We start from the raw sequence: 20223 nt of genomic DNA, 5'->3' as shown, positions 1-20223 counted from the left end.
AACAATGAACAGTATAATAACTGTTTCCTGTATCAACAACAATCCCTGCACATATTTCACAACAACAAGTGATACAGCTCAACCAATGACCTACCCTGTACAACTTGAGACATCATTTACTGTTTGGGATAAAAACCATTTTATGTACAATCGCACCAACACACAGAGCAACAACTTTGTGCAGACCCGACCCATAACTCACCTGTTGTCCTGTGTTGTCCCTGTCCCTGCAGCAGTTCCTGGATCAGCATTTCTGGCACCCTGGAAGCAGAAATCACATTAAAGTCTGTTGTTCTCTCTTGAAGGAAATCTCAGATACTTAGACAGAGCAGAGGTGGTGACCACTCCCAAAGGAGCCAGAGGAAGACAGAACTCCCCTGGGTCCTACACTCCTTTGAATACAATGATAAAATTGATAAATGGTATTTTTATCTGTGCTATCTTTGATTGAGGAGTAACAACCACATACACCTCATCTATTCATCAGCTGTAAATGAAGGTTGTGAAGAGAATCAACGTCAACATTTGAAGAGTGAAATCAAATCCTTGAATTCAAACGCATACAAGTAGTGCTACAACTGAACCTCTGCTTCTACTGACAGCGAGAGGGAAAATATCGAACAAATGCTTGCAGGGTTGTCTGTCTCAAACAGTTCTCAGGAGGGGAGATGCTCCACAGCTGGAAGGGACTATCATCAACAACAGATATAGACTAGTCAATTGAAACTAGGTGAAGGTTCTGGTATAGCATTGGGGAAGTCTTATTACTGTATTGCAACAAAGAAAAGTAATGATGCCGTCTGTGGCTAAGCCCTGCTTATGATAACATGGATTTATGATATTGACTTATGCATGCAAGTAACCAGACCTCATTGCTAGAGGAATGAGAGAGGGGGTTACAGGCAGGGTAGCAGGGAGGAGTGTTGCTTCAGCAGAGTCACAAGAAGGGCCTCAGTACCTCACCCCGGCCTCGTCGTGTCTGCTTCTTCTGGGAAAGTCTTCTCTCCAGACCCTGGATGTCTGAGTCCAGCTCAGCCTCAAAACAGCTCAGCTCAGAGAGCAGAGACTCCTGGCCAATGCAGCGCAGTGGTTGGAAGGAATTAAAATCAGTCAAATGATACACTATATATACACAAACGTATGTGGACACCTCTTCAAATTTGTGGATTCGACTATTTTAGCCACACCCGTTGCTGACAGGTGTATAAAAATCGAGCACACAGCCATGCAATCTCCATAAACAAACATTGGCCTTACTGAAGAGCTCAGGGACTTTCAGTGTCACTGAGCTCACAGAACGGGACCTCTGAGTGCTGAAGCACGTAGCTCATAATAATAATTTGTCTTCGGTTGCAACACTCACTACCGAGATCCAAACTGTCTCTGGAAGCAACGTCAGAGTCCAACGTCACCATTGGACTCTGGAGCAGTTGAGTGATGAATCACACTTCATCTGGCAGTCCGAAGTACGAATCTGAATTTGGCGGATGCCAGGAGAACGCTACCTGCTTGAATGCGTAGTGCCAACTGTAAAGTTTGGTGGAGGAGGAATAATGGTCTGTGGCTGTTTTTCATGGTTTGGGCTAGGCCCATTTGTTCCAGTGAAGGTAAATCTTAATGCTACAGCCTCCATAATCAGCTGTGGACCAGATTCGGAACTGGGTCAATACGGACCGCAGGTCCCAAAAAAAAAGTATACAAAAATATATATACAGTACCAGTCAAAAGTTGGGGCACACCTACTCATTAAAGGGTTTTTCTACATTATAGAATAATAAGTAACCAACAAAGTGTTCTCTTTAGTGTAGCCACTAATTCCTTGATGACAGCTTTGCACCCTCTTGGTATTCTCTCAACAAGCTTCACCTGGAATGATTTTCCAACAGTCTTGAAGGAGTACCCACATATAGTGAGCACTTGTTGGCTTCTTTTCCTTCACTCTGTGGTCCAACTCATCCCAAACTATCTCAATTGGGTGATTGTGGAGTCCAGGTCATCAGATGCAGCACAATCACTCTCCTTGGTCAAATAGCCCTTACACAGCCTGGAGGTGTGTTGGGTCATTGCCCTGTTGAAAACACATGATAGTGGGACTAAGTGCAAACCAGATGGGATGGCGTATTGCTGCAGAATGCTGTGGTAGCCATGCTGGTTAAGTGTGCCTTGAATTCTAAATAAATCACAGCCAGTGTCACCAGCAAAGCACCCCCACATCTCCTCCATGCTTCATGTTGGGATCTACACATACAGATATAATCCATTCACCTACTCCGCGTCTCATAAAACACAGCGGTGGAATCAAAATCTCAAATTTGGACTCATCAGACCAATTGACAGATTTCCACCAGTCTAATGTCCATTTCGCATGTTTCTTGGACCAAGCAAGTCTCTTCTTATTGGTGTCCTTTAGTAGTAGTTTCTTTGCAGCAATTCAACCATGAAGGCTTGATTCACAAAGTCTCCTCTGAACAGTTGATGTTGATGTGTCTGTTACTTGAACTCTGTGAATAATTTTTTTGGGATGCAATCTGAGGTGCAATTAACTCTGCAGCAGAGGTAACTCTGGGTCTTCCTTTCCTGTGGAGGTCATCGTGAGAGCCGATTTCATCATAACGCTTAATGGTTTTTGTGACTGCACTTGTAGAAACATTCTAGAAACAGAATTCTTGAAATGTTCCTCATTGACTGACCTTCATGTCTTAAAGCAATGATGGAATGTCATTTCTCTTTGCTTATTTGAGCTGTTCTTGCCATATTATGGACTTGGTCTTTTACCAAATAGGTCTATCTTCTGTATACCACCCCTACCTTGTCACAACACTACTGACTTGCTCAAACACATTAAGAAGGAAAGAAATTCCCCAAATTAATTTAATTTGGCACACCATTTAACAAGGCACACCTGTTCATTGAAATGCATTCCAGGTAACTACCTCATGAAGCTGGTTGTGAGAATTCCAAGAGTGTGCAAAGTTGTCATCAAAGCAAGGGGTGGCTACTTTGAAGAATCTCAAATAACACTTTTTTGGTTACTACATTATTCCATATGTGTTATTTCATAGTTGTCTTCACTATTATTCTACAATGGAGAAAAGGGTAAAAAAAATATGAAAATGGGTAGATGTGTCCAAACTTTTGACTGCTACTGTATATATTTTTTAGTCAGTCTGTGTTTCGACCGCTAGTATATAAACACGCACAAGACATGGAAGAATGCATAGAATTGCAGGAAATTAGCTTTTAAACAGCAACAACAAAACATCTCTGCCCAATGCAAAATGTGTAGTATTGCAAGAAATTAGCTTTACAACTGCAACATTTTCTCTCTGACAACAAGATGGGTGTGAACAGTTGGGGTCGTATGGGTTGCGAGGTGTGAACCTTTGCCACCTAGGACATTTATGTGACCGGACCTTCTCAAATACTACTACTTGAGTACCCCTGTGCTACAGCATACAATGACATTTTAGATGATTCTGTGCTTCCAACTTTGTGGCAACAGTTTGGGGAAGGCCTTTTCTTGCACAAAGTGAGGTCCATACAGAAATGGTTTGTCGAGATCAGTGTAGAAAAACATGACTGGTCTGCACAGAGCCCTGACCTCAAATTGGAAGGACGACTGCGAGCCAGGCCTAATGGCCCAACATCAGTGCCCGACCTCACTAATGCTCTTGTGGCTGAATGGAAGTAAGTCCCTGCAGCAATGTTCCAACATCTAGTGGAAAGCCTTCGCAGAAGGATGGAAGCTGTTATAGCAGCAAAGGGGACCACCTTCATATTAATGCACATGATTTTGGAATGATAAGTTCGACGAGCAGGTGTCCACATACGTTTGGTCATGTAGTGTATCACTGAATACAGTAATTCTCCAAAACATTGTTGGCTCCATAGTTGTATAATCCTGGTAAGATTCTATCTGTCCATGCTAAGTTTTCCTTATTCTTTGCTAGCTCATTAAAACAATCATTGCACTTGGCCATCAAGGTCAAGGTTATGACAGCTATCATATTACTGTGAGCACTCACCTCGAAGGCGGATGGCTTAGACGGCTTCTCTATGGGGGACCAGGGTTCCTCTGTGGGTCTGTGCTGGGGCGGCTGCTGGGACGGCTGTAGTGGAGGCGGCTGGGGCTTCTGAACCGGCTGACTCTGAGGCTGGGAAACAAACATAAAGACTTTGAACACACAGTCAGACAGGGAGAACAGAGATTTGGTCAGTTGGTTATAGTAGACGTATCAAACAGTAAACGACTGTAGAGTTTGCATCCTTATAGGTTACTTATAGCCCTAGCATTTCATCCAACTGGGTCACTTCGTTTACACTTCATCCACAGCAACAATTTAATAGCCAGATGAAACAGAACTCATTCCCTCATTAAGAAGACATACTGTTTGTCCCAGTTACTGACACCAGAAAGAATTGCATCAAGCTACACTCTTTAAAAAACCTTCAACTTCCTAACTCTTTTTCATGATCCTTGAAATACCTTGGCAGAGTGAGATCCAGTTATAGCCAAAGTATTCTCTCAGACAGTAGTTATCACCAGAATCACAGGCCATGATGTCACTTAGGAGTGCAGCAATTGATATGGTCTGTGTTCTCTGATTGTGTGATTCTCTGTACACAGGCAGGCCTGGTCTAAGGAGAGAAGTTGCTGGAGGTAGAAGATGTACCTAACCACAGATCTAGGATTAGATTACACTACTGTACCGCCACTCTTAACTTTAACCATTAGGGGGATTAAAAATAGGCCGTGGCTGCGGAACCATAGATAACCGCCCTGTTCCGCCCCCATCCCGCCCTGTCCCGCCCCCATCCCGCGCTGTCCCGCCCCCATCCCGCCCTGTCCCGCCCCCATCCCGCCCTGTTCCACCCCCATCCTGCCCTGTTCCGCCCCCATCCCGCCCTGTCCCGCCCCCATCCCATGCTGTCCCGCCCCCATCCCGCCCTGTTCCGCCCCCATCCCGCCCTGTTCCGCCCCCATCCCGCCCTGTCCCGCCCCCTGGAAAGCTTTGTATAACGTTCTGGTCATGTTTCTTTATCTCTACTTTATGGACACGTGTGGCCTCCCTCCTTTCCCGTTTTTCACTGTCAATCAAGAATGATAATTCTTCAAGTTTTACCGGTAAAATGTCCATGCACATCCATGCAGCGTCTGCATGCCAACCATTTGATTTCAATCAGTTACATGGGAATATGCATCTCGATTGTTTCAGTTATGTACAGTGTTTCGAATTATGTCCAGTGGAATAATTTTAGAGCAGATGGTGTTAACTTCTTATGGCTGGGGGCAGTAATTGAGTAGCTTGGATGAATAAGGTGCCCAGAGTAAACTGCCTGCCATGCAGACCCAGTTGCTAATATATGCATATTATTAGTATATTTGGATAGAAAACACTGAAATTTCTAAAACTGTTTGACTGATGTGAGTATAACAGAACTCATATGGCAGGCAAAAACGTGAGAAAAAAATCCAACCAGGAAGTGGGAAATGTGAGGTTTGTAGTTTTTCAACTCTTTGCCTATCGAATATATGGGGTCAAATTGCACTTCCTAAGGCTTCCACTAGATGTCAACATTCTTTAGAACCTTGTTTGATGCTTCTACTGTGAAGGAGGGGGGAATGGGAGCTGAATGAGTCAGTGGTCTGGCAGAGAGGCATGAGCTGGTCCCGCACATTCACATGGGAGTTAGCTTGCGTTCCATTGCATTTCTGAAGACAAAGAAATTCTCAGGTTGGAACGTTATTGAAGATTTATGATAAAAACATCCTAAAGATTGATTCTATACATCGTTTGACATGTTTCTACGAACTGTAATATTACTTTTCTTCTGAACTTTCGCCTGGACCTGCCAGCGCATTGTGAGTTTGGATTTATGAAAAGAACGCCCTAACAAAAAGGACGTATTTGGACATAAATGATGGACTTTATCGAACAAAGCAAGCATTTATTGTGGAACTGGGATTCCTGGGAGTGCATTCTGATGAGGATCAAAGGTAAGTGAATATTTATAAAGCTATTTGTCTTGTTGTCTGAGTGCCGTACCCAGATTATTGCATGGTGTGCTTTTTCCGTAAAAAAATGTGAAATCTGACACAGCGGTTGCATTAAGGAGAAGAATATATCCAATTTTGTGCATAACACTTGTATCTTATATTAAAGTTTATAATTACCATGTCTGTAAATTGATGTGGCTCTCTGCAAATTCACCGGATGTTTTGGAAGCAAAACATTACTGAACGTAATGCACCAATGTAAACTGAGATTTTTTGATATAAATATGCACTTTATCGAACAAAACATACAAAACATGTATTGTATAACATGAAGTCCTATGAGTGTCATCTGATGAAGATCATCAAAGGTTAGTGATTCATTTTATCTATATTTGTGCTTTTTGTGACTCCTCTCTTTGGCTGGAAAAATGGCTGTATTTTTCTGTGATAGGTGCTGGCCTAACAATCGTTTGGTGTGCTTTCGCTGTAAAGCCTTTTTGAAATTGGACACTGTGGTGGGATTAACAACAAGTGTCTTTAAAATGGTGTAAAATACTTCTATGTTTGAGGTATTTTAATTATGAGATTGTTGTTTTTAATTTGGCACCCTGCACTTTCACTGGCTGTTGCTGTAAGCCATAAGAAGTTAACTGTAGCATACCTGTGGTTTGTTTCAATCAAAGTACATCTTTTTTTGGTCGGCACTATTGAGTTGTGGCTGCATGAAAGAAAAACAAGCACCTTTTGCCAGAGTAGCTTCGGGACCTTTAAGCTCAGAAAAAGAAAAGAAAAAACCTGGGTCCAGAAAAAATATCTGACCCTGTATCAGTTGACTTTTACCTAATCTAGAGGAATCCAAGCTATGACCTCCTGAGGAAATGCAATAAGCCTCCACGCTGTGAAGCATTACACACCACAAGAGGTTAACAGGCATAATCAGTATCACAAGACGCCTGGCCCCGTGGGGGACTCTACTGTGGCAGATTGGAAACAAATCTTTATTTTCTTCCCATTATGAGACGCCAGGCTCAATTTGCACCAGATCTGGGACATGGTGACAAGAGCCATTCATAACTTAGCCCAGACAAACACAGTCCACTCTAAATCATTCAAGGTATTTTAACAGACATTCAGTGCTCACAGGGCCTCACACTCACACACAAACATGTATGGGCAGTTAAAAGAGTTACCTTATTTATTTTAGTAAGATAATAAATTACCCAGGGAACACATGCATCACAAACAGCAATACTAACACTGTTGACCACCCGGTAGTTCACGGCAGTTCATGGTAAACAAACACTTTCTTCATGTTATTTTGCTTGTTCCAAAAAATTCTCGCAATTAAGAAGGAAACCGGAAATACACCTGGTGTGGGTGTGCCATTGTACCAGTGACCGCATTAACAAGTTCCTGAATACCTGGCGTGAGATGCTTGATTGATTGAATTCATTAGATCATTAAAAGTCGTAGCTTGAGACAACATTACATACATTAAAAATGAACATAAAAACGCCTGGAGGCTTATTTTCATTGTGCTCTCAGCTGAGAGGCATTCCAGTTCCAGGGTATTGACACAAACTAATCCTCATAGGAAAAAGATTAGGTGAACGCTGTCACAAGTAGCTCTTGAGGGCAGCCCACCCCCACACTAGTGAATACAGCACATAGTTCTGAGGCAAAGCCACAAATCTTTTGAAAACTTCAATGAAAAACAAGTTGTTTTACAATCATCAATTTTGAATCTAACTTCAAGAAAATATGTGCAACAGTGCTACCGTTCAACAGAAACACTATGTCCAGGTGCCATCTAAATGCCAGTGTGTAGTAATGCTGCATGTTCAATTCACAAGGGTGAGGCTTTACCTGACTCTGGACCTCTGATGTGGTGCTCTGTCCAGGCTCAAAGTCAAATATGCTTCTGGGCTGATGAGGGTGCCCCCATCGGTCTGAAAGCGTATCTTTAACCCCCAGCTCACTCCTGAAACACAATCCCCAACATACACGCAAACAACTTAAATCATGGATTCATTGTCAGTGCCTGTGGGAACAGATCCAAACTTGTCTATCCGGCACTTGTTTTTGTCTCTCCTCCAACTCCTTGCATTTGGACTGGGTTAGAATTCACACATATAGCCATTCACCCAAGTTGCATGTACCTCGTGTTTCACAATGACTGATCACATGCGTCTGATGTGCTGTGAGCTTAGTCATGGTTATACAGTCGTAGAAACAAACACATCTTAACATTCTCAACAGGAATTCTACTGTTGTTTTAAATGAGGAGGTTGAACATGAACTCGCACAGTCGCCTTCATCAGTCTCTCAGTCTCACCAGTCAGGGAGGGCTCCATAATTGTCCATATGGGTCAGAGTCTCCTGCCCACTGGCTGAGTCAGCAGCGAGGGCCCGGCTCCCTTAAGATCCGTAGAAATGAGTGTTAGGAAATACTGGTCATCTAAATAGAGTAGATTTGTTACAGTTCAGAACATGAAACCTGATATTTCCTCTGCACTCACTTTCAGCAGACCATCGCTCAGAGTCCTCGTCAGTTTCTATCAAATGGGCAAAGACAGCAAAGAGAAACAGGGATTTAGATAACAGTACTCATAGTAATCATAGTAAGCCCTCCCCCCATTGAGAGGAGGTCTGTAACATGTACGCTGGGAGTCGGGAAACAAGTTCAGGGAGTGACTTTTAATAATAAATAACATAAGGAACAAACAAGAAACATGAGTAGCGTACAGACATGAAACACAGAACAGAAACAATACAAATATATATATTTAACCTTTATTTAACCAGGCAAGCCAGTTAGAAACAAATTCTTATTTACAATGACGGCCTACACCGGCCAAACCTGGGCGACACTGGGTCAATTGTGCTGTGCCCTATGGGACTCCCAATCACAGCTGGTTGTGATACAGCCTAGATTAAAACCAGGGTGTCTGCAGTGACGCCTCTAGCACTGAGATGCAGTGCCTTAGACTGCTGCACCACTCGGGAGCCCCAAATAACGCCTAGGGAAAGAACCAAAAGGAGAGACATATATAGGGAAGGTAATCAGGCAGGTGATTGAGTCCAGGTGAGTCTGATGATGCGCGTAACGATGGTGACAGGTGTGTGTAATAATGAGCAGCTTGACGACCTCAAGTGCCGGAGAGGGAGTATACATGATAGTACCTCCTCCCTTATGAGCAGCTCCAGCAGCGGACACCGACCAGAGGGACGGTCCCGAGGAGCAGTCCGGATACTTCTGCCGAGCCGGCCGAGGCGCGGGAACCTGACGAGCCGGCCGAGGCGCGGGAAGCTGACGAGCCGGCCCGAGGCGGGGGAGCCCGACGTGACGAACCGGCCAGAGGCGGGGGAGCCCGACGTGACGAACCGGCCAGAGACGGGGGAGCCCGACGTGACGAACCGGCCCGAGGCGGGGGAGCCTGAGGCATTGGAGCCTGCCGAGCTATCCAAATCTTGTGAACCTGATGAGACAGCTGAGGCATCCTCGGTAGCGGCCCTCAAACATGACGTCATCTACACTCACAAAAAACACAACAAAATCTCCCTGATGCTCCCCTTTGGTGAGGCGTTATTCTGTCACGTGTACACTGGGAGTCGGGAAGCAAGTTCAGGGAGTGACTTTTAATAATAACACAAGGAACAAAACAAGAAACATGAGTAGCGTTCAGACATGAAACAATAACGCCTAGGGAAAGAACCAAAGGGAGTGACATATATAGGGAAGGTAATCAGGCAAGTGATTGAGTCCAGATGAGTCTATTGATGCGCTGATATGCGTAACAATAGTGACAGGTGTGCGTAATAATGAGCAGCCTGATGAACGAGCACCGTAGAGGGAGTATATGTGACACGGTCATGTAGATGAGGAACATCCCCACATTTGCTCTGTTGATTTGTGATCTCAAACCTTTAACTCATTATTATGATGCTATATTCTATTCAGTTGTTGCATTCCAATGCCATTATCTTTGATATGCGAGTAGTGCAAATAGTTTGTGGTCTGTCAAAAGAATCCATCACCTGCACAATAATCAGGTTGGTGCCTGATCATACACAATATTACACTCCCACAGTGGTGGGACTGGGCCTCTGAGGAAAGATCAGTAGCTGTGATTCCTGTTGGGGTTTAAAAGCCAACTGCTTGGAGAGTGGTGACACCTGAGAATCAGTTTCAGGACCGGTATAAAAGGAATAGACTACTGATATACAACTGGAGATAAGGACCGGTATAAAAGGAATAGACTACTGATATACAACTGGAGATAAGGACCGGTATAAAAGGAATAGACTACTGATATACAACTGGAGATAAGGACCGGTATAAAGGAATAGACTACTGATATACAACTGGACATAAGGACCGGTATAAAGGAATAGACTACTGATATACAACTGGAGATAAGGACCGGTATAAAAGGAATAGACTACTGATATACAACTGGAGATAAGGACCGGTATAAAGGAATAGACTACTGATATACAACTGGAGATAAGGACCGGTATAAAAGGAATAGACTACTGATATACAACTGGAGATAAGGACCGGTATAAAGGAATAGACTGCTGATATACAACTGGAGATAAGGACCGGTATAAAGGAATAGACTACTGATATACAACTGGAGATAAGGACCGGTATAAAGGAATAGACTACTGATATACAACTGGAGATAAGGACCGGTATAAAAGGAATAGACTACTGATATACAACTGGAGATAAGGACCGGTATAAAGGAATAGACTACTGATATACAACTGGAGATAAGGACCGGTATAAAGGAATAGACTACTGATATACAACTGGAGATAAGGACCGGTATAAAAGGAATAGACTACTGATATACAACTGGAGATAAGGACCGGTATAAAGGAATAGACTACTGATATACAACTGGAGATAAGGACCGGTATAAAAGGAATAGACTACTGATATACAACTGGAGAGAAGGACCGGTATAAAAGGAATAGACTACTGATATACAACTGGAGATAAGGACCGGTATAAAAGGAATAGACTACTGATATACAACTGGAGATAAGGACCGGTATAAAAGGAATAGACTACTGATATACAACTGGAGATAAAAGGAATACTACTGATATACAACTGTATAAAAGGAATAGACTACTGATATACAACTGGAGATAAGGACCGGTATAAAAGGAATAGACTACTGATATACAACTGGAGATAAGGACCGGTATAAAAGGAATAGACTACTGATATACAACTGGACATAAGGACCGGTATAAAGGAATAGACTGCTGATATACAACTGGAGATGAGGACCAGTATGAAAGAAGTAAGATGGAGTTAGATATGTAGAGAAGTTGGAATGACTGGGTATAGATATCAAAATGGCTTGAGCGTTCTCTCCTCTCCTTGGAATAATCTGCACCCTGGATCAGCTTTCTGGAGGCTGACATTGACAGAAAGGAATTGTGTGTGTGGGCTGGTGTGTGTGAGAGAAGGGGCGAGGGAGGAGGGGTCATACCTTCTGGCTTCTTGTGGATCTGTCTGAACATGCTCCTGTACCAGTCTTTGGGCTGGTTCACACTCTGGTGTGAGAAAAGGGAAAATGACAAAAACATGTTTGTAGACATAGAAGTTTGTAGACTCAGAAGTTTCAGAGTACATAAATTAGAACATTTTGGCTCCACATAAATGACAACTAGGAGCAAACCAAGGAGTTTTTTCTGTGTGAGTGACCAATTTAGGATAAACTCTGCGCCCTAGGACCATATGTGTTTAGTGACTCTTGAGTTCCACTGACGAATGTTGCTGTACACTGTGTGTATCTTACTGATCTGGAGGCGATGGGCATCCCTGTCTCATCCACTGGGCCGATCCCAGAGAATTTGATAAGGCGCTCCTCCCTCGTAGTAACCCTCCGCGGCAGAGTGGAAGAGCCCCTGGTCTGGACTCCATTAGACAGACCCGCTGTTACAGGGAGAGAGGACAGCACAGGTCTGTTATCAAAGGCAGTTTAAACTGTCCTCATTCTTCTTCTACATTTCAGCTGAGTAACAGTATGAACATTCAAGCTGCCTTCACCATCATTGCCACTGGGTGGCCATAGAGTGTCACTGTGAAATGGAGTTTGATTTGATTTATGAAACACTTTTGTTTATTGTGTGGTTAATATCCTACATCATATCATTTATTTTAGGGTGATAATAACATGATTGTAAAAGCTTGATTGATGCTGGTTATAAAAAAGATCTGTCCTTCAGTGGTACATAAAGCTTTGACACATGAAAAAATATTTTAGCACAAGATTCAACCCATGCTCTACTTGGCCTAAACACTGGGAAGAGACTACATCACATACAGTATTAGTCATGTCTCCCTTGAGGGTACTACTTTAACCAAAGATCCCATAAAATGTGTCACTTTAAGATGCACTATGCAGAAATCATTCCGCCATTTCCTGGTTGCTAAAATTATAATCGTTTGCCTAGCTTCAGTTTATCTGACAAAACAAGAATGTCTAGTGTTGTACCATCTAAACCGCTGTGAAATACAGTACCAGTCAGAGGTTTGGACACACCTACTCATTCAAGGGTTTTTCTTTATTTTTACTATTTTCTACATTGCAGAATAATAGTGAAGACATCAAAACTATTAAATAACACATGGAATCATGTAGTAACCAGGAAAAAAAGTGTTAAACAAATCAAAATATGTTATATTTTAGATTATTCAAAGTAGCCACCCTTTGCCTTCATGACAGCTTTGCACACTCTTGACATTCTCACAACCAGCTTCACGAGGTAGTCACCTGGAATGCATTTCAATTAACAGGTGTGTCTTGTTAAATGGTGTGCCAAATTAAATTAATTTGTGGAATTTCTTTCCTTCTTAATGTGTTTGAGCCAATCAGTTGTGTTGTGACAAGGTCCTATTTGGTAAAAGACCAAGTCCATAATATGGCAAGAACAGCTCAAATAAGCAAAGAGAAATGACATTCCATCATTACTTTAAGACATGAAGGTCAGTCATTAGAGTTAACTGCACCTCAGATTGCAGCCCAAATACATGCTTCACAGAGTTCAAGTAACAGACACATCTCAACATCAACTGTTCAGAGGAGACTGAATCAGGCCTTCATGGCCGAATTGCTGCAAAGAAACCACTATTAAAAGGACATCAATAAGAAGAAGAGAAACACGGCCAATGGACATTAGACCGGTGGAAATTTGTCTTTTAGTCTGATTTGAGATTTATGGTTTCTAACTGCCGTGTCTATGTGAGACGCAGAGTAGGTGAACGGATGATCTCCGCATGTGTGGTTCCACCGTGAAGCATGGAGGAGGTGAAATGGTGTGGGTGTGCTTTGCTGGTGACACTGTCAGTACTTTATTTAGAATTCTAGGCACACTTATCCAGCATGGCTACCATAGTATTCTGTAGCGATATGTCATCCCATCTGGTTTGCGCTTAGTGGGACTACCATTTGTTTTTCAACAGGACAATGACCCAAAACACACCTCCTGGCTGTGTAAGGGCTATTTGACCAAGAAGGAGAGTGAAGGTGCTGCATCAGATGACCTAGCCTCCCCAAACACCCGACCTCAAACCAATTGAGATGGTTTGGGATGAGTTGGAACACTGAGTTAATTAAGAAAAAGCAGTCAACAACTGCTAAGCTTATGTGGGAACTCCTTCAAGACTGTTGGAAAAGCATTCCTCATGACGCTGGTTGAGAGAATGCCAAGAGTGTGCAAAGATGTCATGAAGGCAAAGGGTGGCTACTTTGAAGAATCTAAAATATATTTTGATTTATTTAATACTTTTGAGTTACTAAACGTTTCCGTTTGTGTTATTTCATAGTAGAAAATAGTAAAAATAAAGAAAAACCCTTGAATGAGTAGGTGTGTCCAAACTTTTGACTGGTACTGTATATTTTCCACAAACAAAAATATTGTATTGTCACACCCTGACCTTTTATTCTCTAATTTGGTTAGGTCGGGTGTGACTAGGGTGGGTACTCTAGTTTTTCTATTTCTATGTTGGCCTGGTATGGTTCCCAATCAGAGGCAGTTATCTATCGTTGTCTCTGATTGGGGATCATATTTAGGCACAATTTTCCCCACTGGGTTTTTGTGAGATCTTGTTTTTTGGTTAGTGAGCACGCCATTAGCTTCACGTTTAGTTTGCCGTTTATATTTTTTGTGAGTTTATTCTGAATAAACATGTGGAACTCTACGTATGCTGCTGCGCCTTGGTCAGTTATTTCCACAAACGATCGTGACATGTATTTTCAGCATTTTGAAGCTGGTGTACAATACTGGAAGTAAACGACTCAAAAACAAAAGTTAATAACTGGAAGCATAGAAAAGGCGCACATGGAACCAATCTACTGCTTCTTAGACTTGCTTTCAATGAGAATGACAGATTTATAACAAACAATTTCTTTGTGAATTTGGTCGGTTTGCCCAAAAAGTGACATATTGCAGCTTTAAATTTTTAGGGATAGGGGGCAGCATTAGGGGGTAGCATTTTCACTTTGGATGAATTGCGTGCGCATAGTGAACTGCCTCCTATTCTGTCCCAGATGCTAATATATGCATATTATTATTGGACAGAAAACACTCTGATGTTTCTAAAACTGTTTGAATTATGTCTGTGAGTATAACAGAACTCATATGGCAGGCAAACTTCCAAACAGGAAGTGGAAATTCTGGGGCTGATCTGTTTGCACGTCCTACGCCTTCCACTAGATGTCAACAGTCAGTAGAACGTGGAATGAAACCTCTAGTGTGTGGGGCCGGATGGGGGCTATTTGAGTCAGTGGTCTGGCAGAATGCCAGTTCCTGGTCAGGCACATTTCTCATGATATCGCCATACGTTCCATTACTCTGTAGATAAAAACAAATGCTCAGGTTGGAATGTTATTGGATATATACACTGCTCAAAAAAACTAAAGGGAACACTAAAATAACACATCCTAGATCTGAATGAATGAAATATTCTTATTAAATATTTTTTTCTTTACATAGTTGAATGTCCTGACAACAAAATCACACAAAAATGATCAATAGAAATCAAATTTATCAACCCATGGAGGTCTGGATTTGGAGTCACACTCAAAATTAAAGTGGAAATCCACACTACAGGCTGATCCAATTTTGATGTAATGTCCTTAAAACAAGTCAAAAATGAGGCTCAGTAGTGTGTGTGGCCTCCACGTGCCTGTATGACCTCCCTACAACGCCTGGGCATGCTCCTGATGAGGTGGCGGATGGTCTCATGTGGGATCTCCTCCCAGACCTGGACTAAAGCATCCGCCAACTCCTGGACAGTCTGTGGTGCAACGTGGCGTTGGTGGATGGAGCGAGACATGATGTCCCAGATGTGCTCAATTGGATTCAGGTCTGGGGAACGGGCGGGCCAGTCCATGGCATCAATGCCTTCCTCTTGCAGGAACTGCTGACACACTCCAGCCACATGAGGTCTAGCATTGTGTTGCATTAGGAGGAACCCAGGGCCAACAGCACCAGCATATGGTGTCACAAGGGGTCTGAGGATCTCATCTCGGTACCTAATGGCAGTCAGGCTACCTCTGGCGAGCACATGGAGGGCTGTGCGGCCCCCCAAAGAAATGCCACCCCACACCATGACTGACCCACTGCCAAACCGGTCATGCTGGAGGATGTTGCAGGCAGCAGAACGTTCTCCACGGCATCTCCAGACTCTGTCATGTCTGTCACATGCTCAGTGTGAACCTGCTTTCGTCTGTGAAGAGCACAGGGCGCCAATGGCGAATTTGCCAATCTTGGTGTTCTCTGGCAAATGCCAAACGTCCTGCACGGTGTTGGGCTGTAAGCACAACCCCCACCTGTGGACATCGGGCCCTCATACCACCCTCATGGAGTCTGTGTCTGACCGTTTGAGCAGACACATGCACATTTGTGGCCTGCTGGAGGTCATTTTGCAGGTTTCTGGCAGTGCATGTATTGTGTAACATGATGTCCTATGAGTGCCATCTGATGAAGATTATCAAAGGTTAGTGATTAATTGTATCTCTATTTCTGCTTTTGTGACTATCTTTGGCTGGGAAAAATGGCTGTGTTTTTTGGGATTTGGTGGTGATCTAACAAATATATGTTGTGTTTTCGCTGTAAAACATGTTTTTTTTTTTTTTAATCGGACATGATGGGTAGATTAACAAGATGTTTATCTTTTATTTGCTGTATTGGACTTGTTAATGTGTGAAAGTTAAATATTTCAAAAAAATATTTTGGAATTTCCCGCGCTGCCTTTTCAGCGGAATGTTGGGTGGGGGGGACAGGTTAAACATAATACCTATTTAAATCAAACTCAAACTGTGATGCTCTATTTTAGAATTGTCTTGAAATTATAATCTTACCATTTGATTTAGCAGGGCCATAGTATGATCCAAAACGAGGGGGGTCAGTAAGAGGGCCACTCCCATTGACCTCGGAGACCTAGGATGGAAACCCAGTCAGTCCAATATTAGCATTAGTTGGAGAGCATTTGACTGAGTATTGTCGCAGTCAAATGGAAAATTAACAACTTAGTGTGTAGTGCAGGATACATTAGCATATATTGCATTATCCGACGCAAAGACAGGACCACTATCAATATCCAGTACATTCCATTCCAGTGGCATAACATTGAACCTGTGATACTAGACAATTCCACAGGAAGAAGCAGCTGTCTGATGAATATGACATGTGGTCTCCAACCCTAACCCAACCAGTAACCTCAGACAAACGGCTGTTATCATTGCAGTGCTACAATAACCAGGTGTATCTCCTTGAGAGTGTTGCTTACCTTAATTTGCGCCACAGGTGGCAGTCTTGTGGAACGGAAGGGGCTGAGAGGGGGGGTGGGGAGCTCCGGGGAGATGACCACCACCTCCTGGGTCAGGTCTGGAGGGGACAGGTGATGCTGCTGACTGGAGGAGGGACCATCATCAGAGAAGACGATACAAGAGCCATTCAGATGGTCCCGGACTTCCACACGATGCTAAAGGAGAGACAGTAGAACACTATATCTAAATACAGCCATGTCATGTTGTCAGTGGGTCATGTCATGTTGAGATTATCATTTCACCCTTCTGTCTCTCTGTGAATGTTATGTTAATTTGTCTGTCTTTCTGTCTCTCTCTCTCTCCCAGTGAAAAGGCCTCGAATTTAACTAAAGCAGAGTAGCAGAAGGAAGTGCTGTTCCATCCACTTCATCATCTTCCTTGCAGAGGCTGGAGAAAAGGCCCATTCAGGACCTAAATCAGGGGGCTGAAATAGGAGAGGCACATTATAAACCCATTAACCATCCATTCAGCTGGGCTGCGTATTCTCCAACCAGGGGGCGTGGCCCAGGCCGAGGGGGTTGGAAAGGGGTTGCTGATGTTGACCACAGTGAAAGTGCACCACCGTTAGCGATGCTCCCAAAGCCCTCCCCTGCTCTCTTCCTTTCCATAGCGGGTCCGCCCCCACTTGCTGCCCAAAACCACCCATCCAACTCCCGTGTGTTTGAATGCATAAGGGGGGCATTTGAGCTCTCCAGTGTGGACTCTGGGGGTCATGGGAAGTTCCTGTGCCTCTTACACAGGGTGAAACTGTATCTAGTTAAATCAGAGAGATGCCATTGTGGAGCCAGGACTGGGGCATTTTCATGGAAATTCTAGCCCGTCCATAAATAGCTGTTATTTTCATTCTACCTTGTACGTGTTAGTGTTTTTCCTTGTTGTTTAGCATTTTAAAAGGCCTCCCTCTGTGTGCTTTTCATGCCAACTCTGCCAAAGCAGACTTCAAAGATAAGAATTATTGGCTCTGACAGAGCAAATCTTTTTCTTTTTAACTTCTCTAGCAAACCTTCAATGCTTTGAGTCTGCCTGAATATATTATTTCATATCATTCAGATCTACTAAGGATCTAGCGCTCTTCCTGTGTGTCTTACATTCTAAATTATTTGTGAGTTAGGGAGCATGCCAAAATGCCTGTACCTGAGACTTCATGTCATCTGTTATGGTCCTGGATAGTCTCGGATGTCCAAATCTTTGTGCAGATGCCAAAGTATCCACCTGAGATAAACAAAACACACATAAAAGGTTAGATCATGACCAATAATTGATGTCATGCTTACTCACACACAGAGACCAATCACATCACAGCAGCATATTCTCTTACACCCCCAAAGGAGACAAAGAGATTCATAGTCAATTCCCTCTTAATCTAGAGACAATTGCATTATGCCTCTGAGCTGGGTCACGTAGAAGTATTGAAGACCGATAAGGAACTGACCAAAAAGCTCAGGAGATGCAATAATGAAAGCAACTTAGAATGTCATTCAACCAGGGGAATCCAGGTGAAAGCTATGATCCCTAATTGATGTCACCTGTTAAGTCTACTTCAATCAGTGTAGATGAAGGGAAGGAGACAGGTTAAATAAGTCTTGAAACAAATAAGACATGGATTATGTGAATGGGAAAGACAAAAGATTGAAGTGCTTTTGAACGGCGTATGTTAGTAGGTACCAGGTGTACCGTTATTGTAAGGACCGACGCCGGAGATGAGAAGCAGATACGGGGAGTCAACATTCAATAAGGAACAGACATGAAACAAGACAGGCGCAGCGTCAGCACACGGGCAAAACAACGACAATCAATGCAGCAGCGGGGGAAAGAGATGGGGAACTGACAAATATAGGGGAGGTAATAAACAGGTGATTAAGTCCAGGTGAGTCCAATAATACGCTGATGATGCGCGTGACGGGGAAAGGCAGATGTGCGTACTGATGGTGGCAGGATGCGTAATGCTGGGGAGCCTGGCACCCTCGAGCGCCAGGGGGGAGGAGTGGGAGCGGGCGTGACAGGTATGAGTGTGTCAAGAACTGCAACGCTGCTGGGTTTTTCACGCTCAACAGTTTCCCATGTGTATCAAGAATGGTCCACCACCCGAAGGACACACCTACTTGACACAACTGGGAAAAGCGTTGAAGTCAACATGGGCCAGCATCCCTGTGGAACGCTTTCAACACCTTGTAGAGTCCATGCCCTGATGAATTTAGGCTGTTCTGAGGGCAAAAGGGCGTGCAACTCGGTATTAGGAAGGTGTTCCTAATATTTTTAGCACAGTGTATTTCCAGCAACAAACAGCTTTTCCACTTTCACAACAGTTATTGGTTAATTCGTTATGCATGCTGAGAATCACTCCCAGAGATCTGAACCTTGATACACTTCCCGGCAGAAGAGCACAGAAAGATGAGTGAACTCATTCCAGATGAAAATAGCATGGAAGATTTAACATTTAATCTCTAAGTCATTAGTCATCTGCCGAACAACCTTTTCTCGCATAAATCAAAACTGTCCTGAGTAGAGTTGACTGAGATTCCATAAACCCATTGTCCAGGCATTCTGAAAGTGGAAAGTTTGTGTTACCCTCCTTTCCCTGTTACCACAGCAGAGGCCATTCAAAACAATCACAATGAGTCACAAGTCTCCCGAAACTCTTCCATAACATAAAGCAAAGAGATATGTGAGAATGGACAGTGTAGAGAAAGTGGGCTATGTCAGACTGAAGTCACGTCCTAATCACCGGGCACCTTGGAAAATCCTATTAGGAGAGCTGTTTCTACATGAAGGAGATGGGGACTCTCGTTGGAGGCACCTCTCCTCTACAGTGGCTCAAAACATAATAACAGAGTTGGCATGGAAACTCAAGACCTGAAAACCTCTACAAATGATACTATGGGACTTGAGAATTGATACATGATTCTAAAGGTGAACTTTCTCCAATTTGGGCCTTGGCCAGGTAAGGTTGAGAGCTGTCCAACAGTATTTGGGTTGATGGGTTTTCCATGTGGCCCATGTAACTGAACATTAGAGACTGTAATCATTATGGTCAGTGCTCAAAGACAGATATATGCACTCTGTGTGTAAACAGTGGTACAACACAGGACCCAATGTAGCAGAGAGAGCCAAGCAGTGTTCCTGGTTCCAGACAATGATGTCACTCTCTGACTCCTCACGTCCGGATAAACCAGATTACATGAGAGGGAAAATAAGGGGATCCTTATCTATGATGTTTATGTGAGGGACACTGTACCAGTATATCAAATTTTCCAACAGTGTAAACTAGTTCGGCCTTCTGGTTGTTGTATGTGTGGTATTTCAACATAAATACTCACACTTCCAATGGTCTTTAGGGCAGGCAGCATTATAGATGTTTGACATCAT

The 20223-nt window shown here is 43.2% G+C and overlaps 1 protein-coding gene across 8 annotated transcripts in view; it reads right to left on the bottom strand.

The window, feature by feature from the left end:
* LOC124034320 (vinexin-like) overlaps positions 1-20223 on the bottom strand; it is a 53321-nt gene that overhangs the window by 11890 nt on the left and 21208 nt on the right. For 7 of the 8 annotated variants that reach the window (XR_006838553.1, XR_006838552.1, XM_046347343.1 and 4 more), the window contains 11 exons: positions 17992-18069; positions 16818-17012; positions 16390-16468; positions 11821-11957; positions 11512-11575; positions 8518-8553; positions 8334-8415; positions 7865-7979; positions 4026-4154; positions 959-1069; positions 203-261 (listed from right to left, as the gene is read on the bottom strand). Coding sequence is in view for 6 of the 8 variants with exons in the window: in XM_046347341.1 (XP_046203297.1) it covers positions 203-261; positions 959-1069; positions 4026-4154; positions 7865-7979; positions 8334-8415; positions 8518-8553; positions 11512-11575; positions 11821-11957; positions 16390-16468; positions 16818-17012; positions 17992-18069 (1085 nt within the window). In the remaining 2 variants the exon portion in view is untranslated. The remainder of the gene's footprint in view (positions 1-202; positions 262-958; positions 1070-4025; positions 4155-7864; positions 7980-8333; positions 8416-8517; positions 8554-11511; positions 11576-11820; positions 11958-16389; positions 16469-16817; positions 17013-17991; positions 18070-20223) is intronic. The other variant, XM_046347345.1, reaches the window with a different exon arrangement.

The sequence above is a fragment of the Oncorhynchus gorbuscha genome, linkage group LG04, assembly GCF_021184085.1.
Source record: "Oncorhynchus gorbuscha isolate QuinsamMale2020 ecotype Even-year linkage group LG04, OgorEven_v1.0, whole genome shotgun sequence".
NCBI classification, from domain to species: Eukaryota; Metazoa; Chordata; class Actinopteri; order Salmoniformes; family Salmonidae; genus Oncorhynchus; species Oncorhynchus gorbuscha.
Note: the sequence above shows the minus strand (reverse complement) of the source record. Positions and strands in the feature narration are given on the sequence as shown.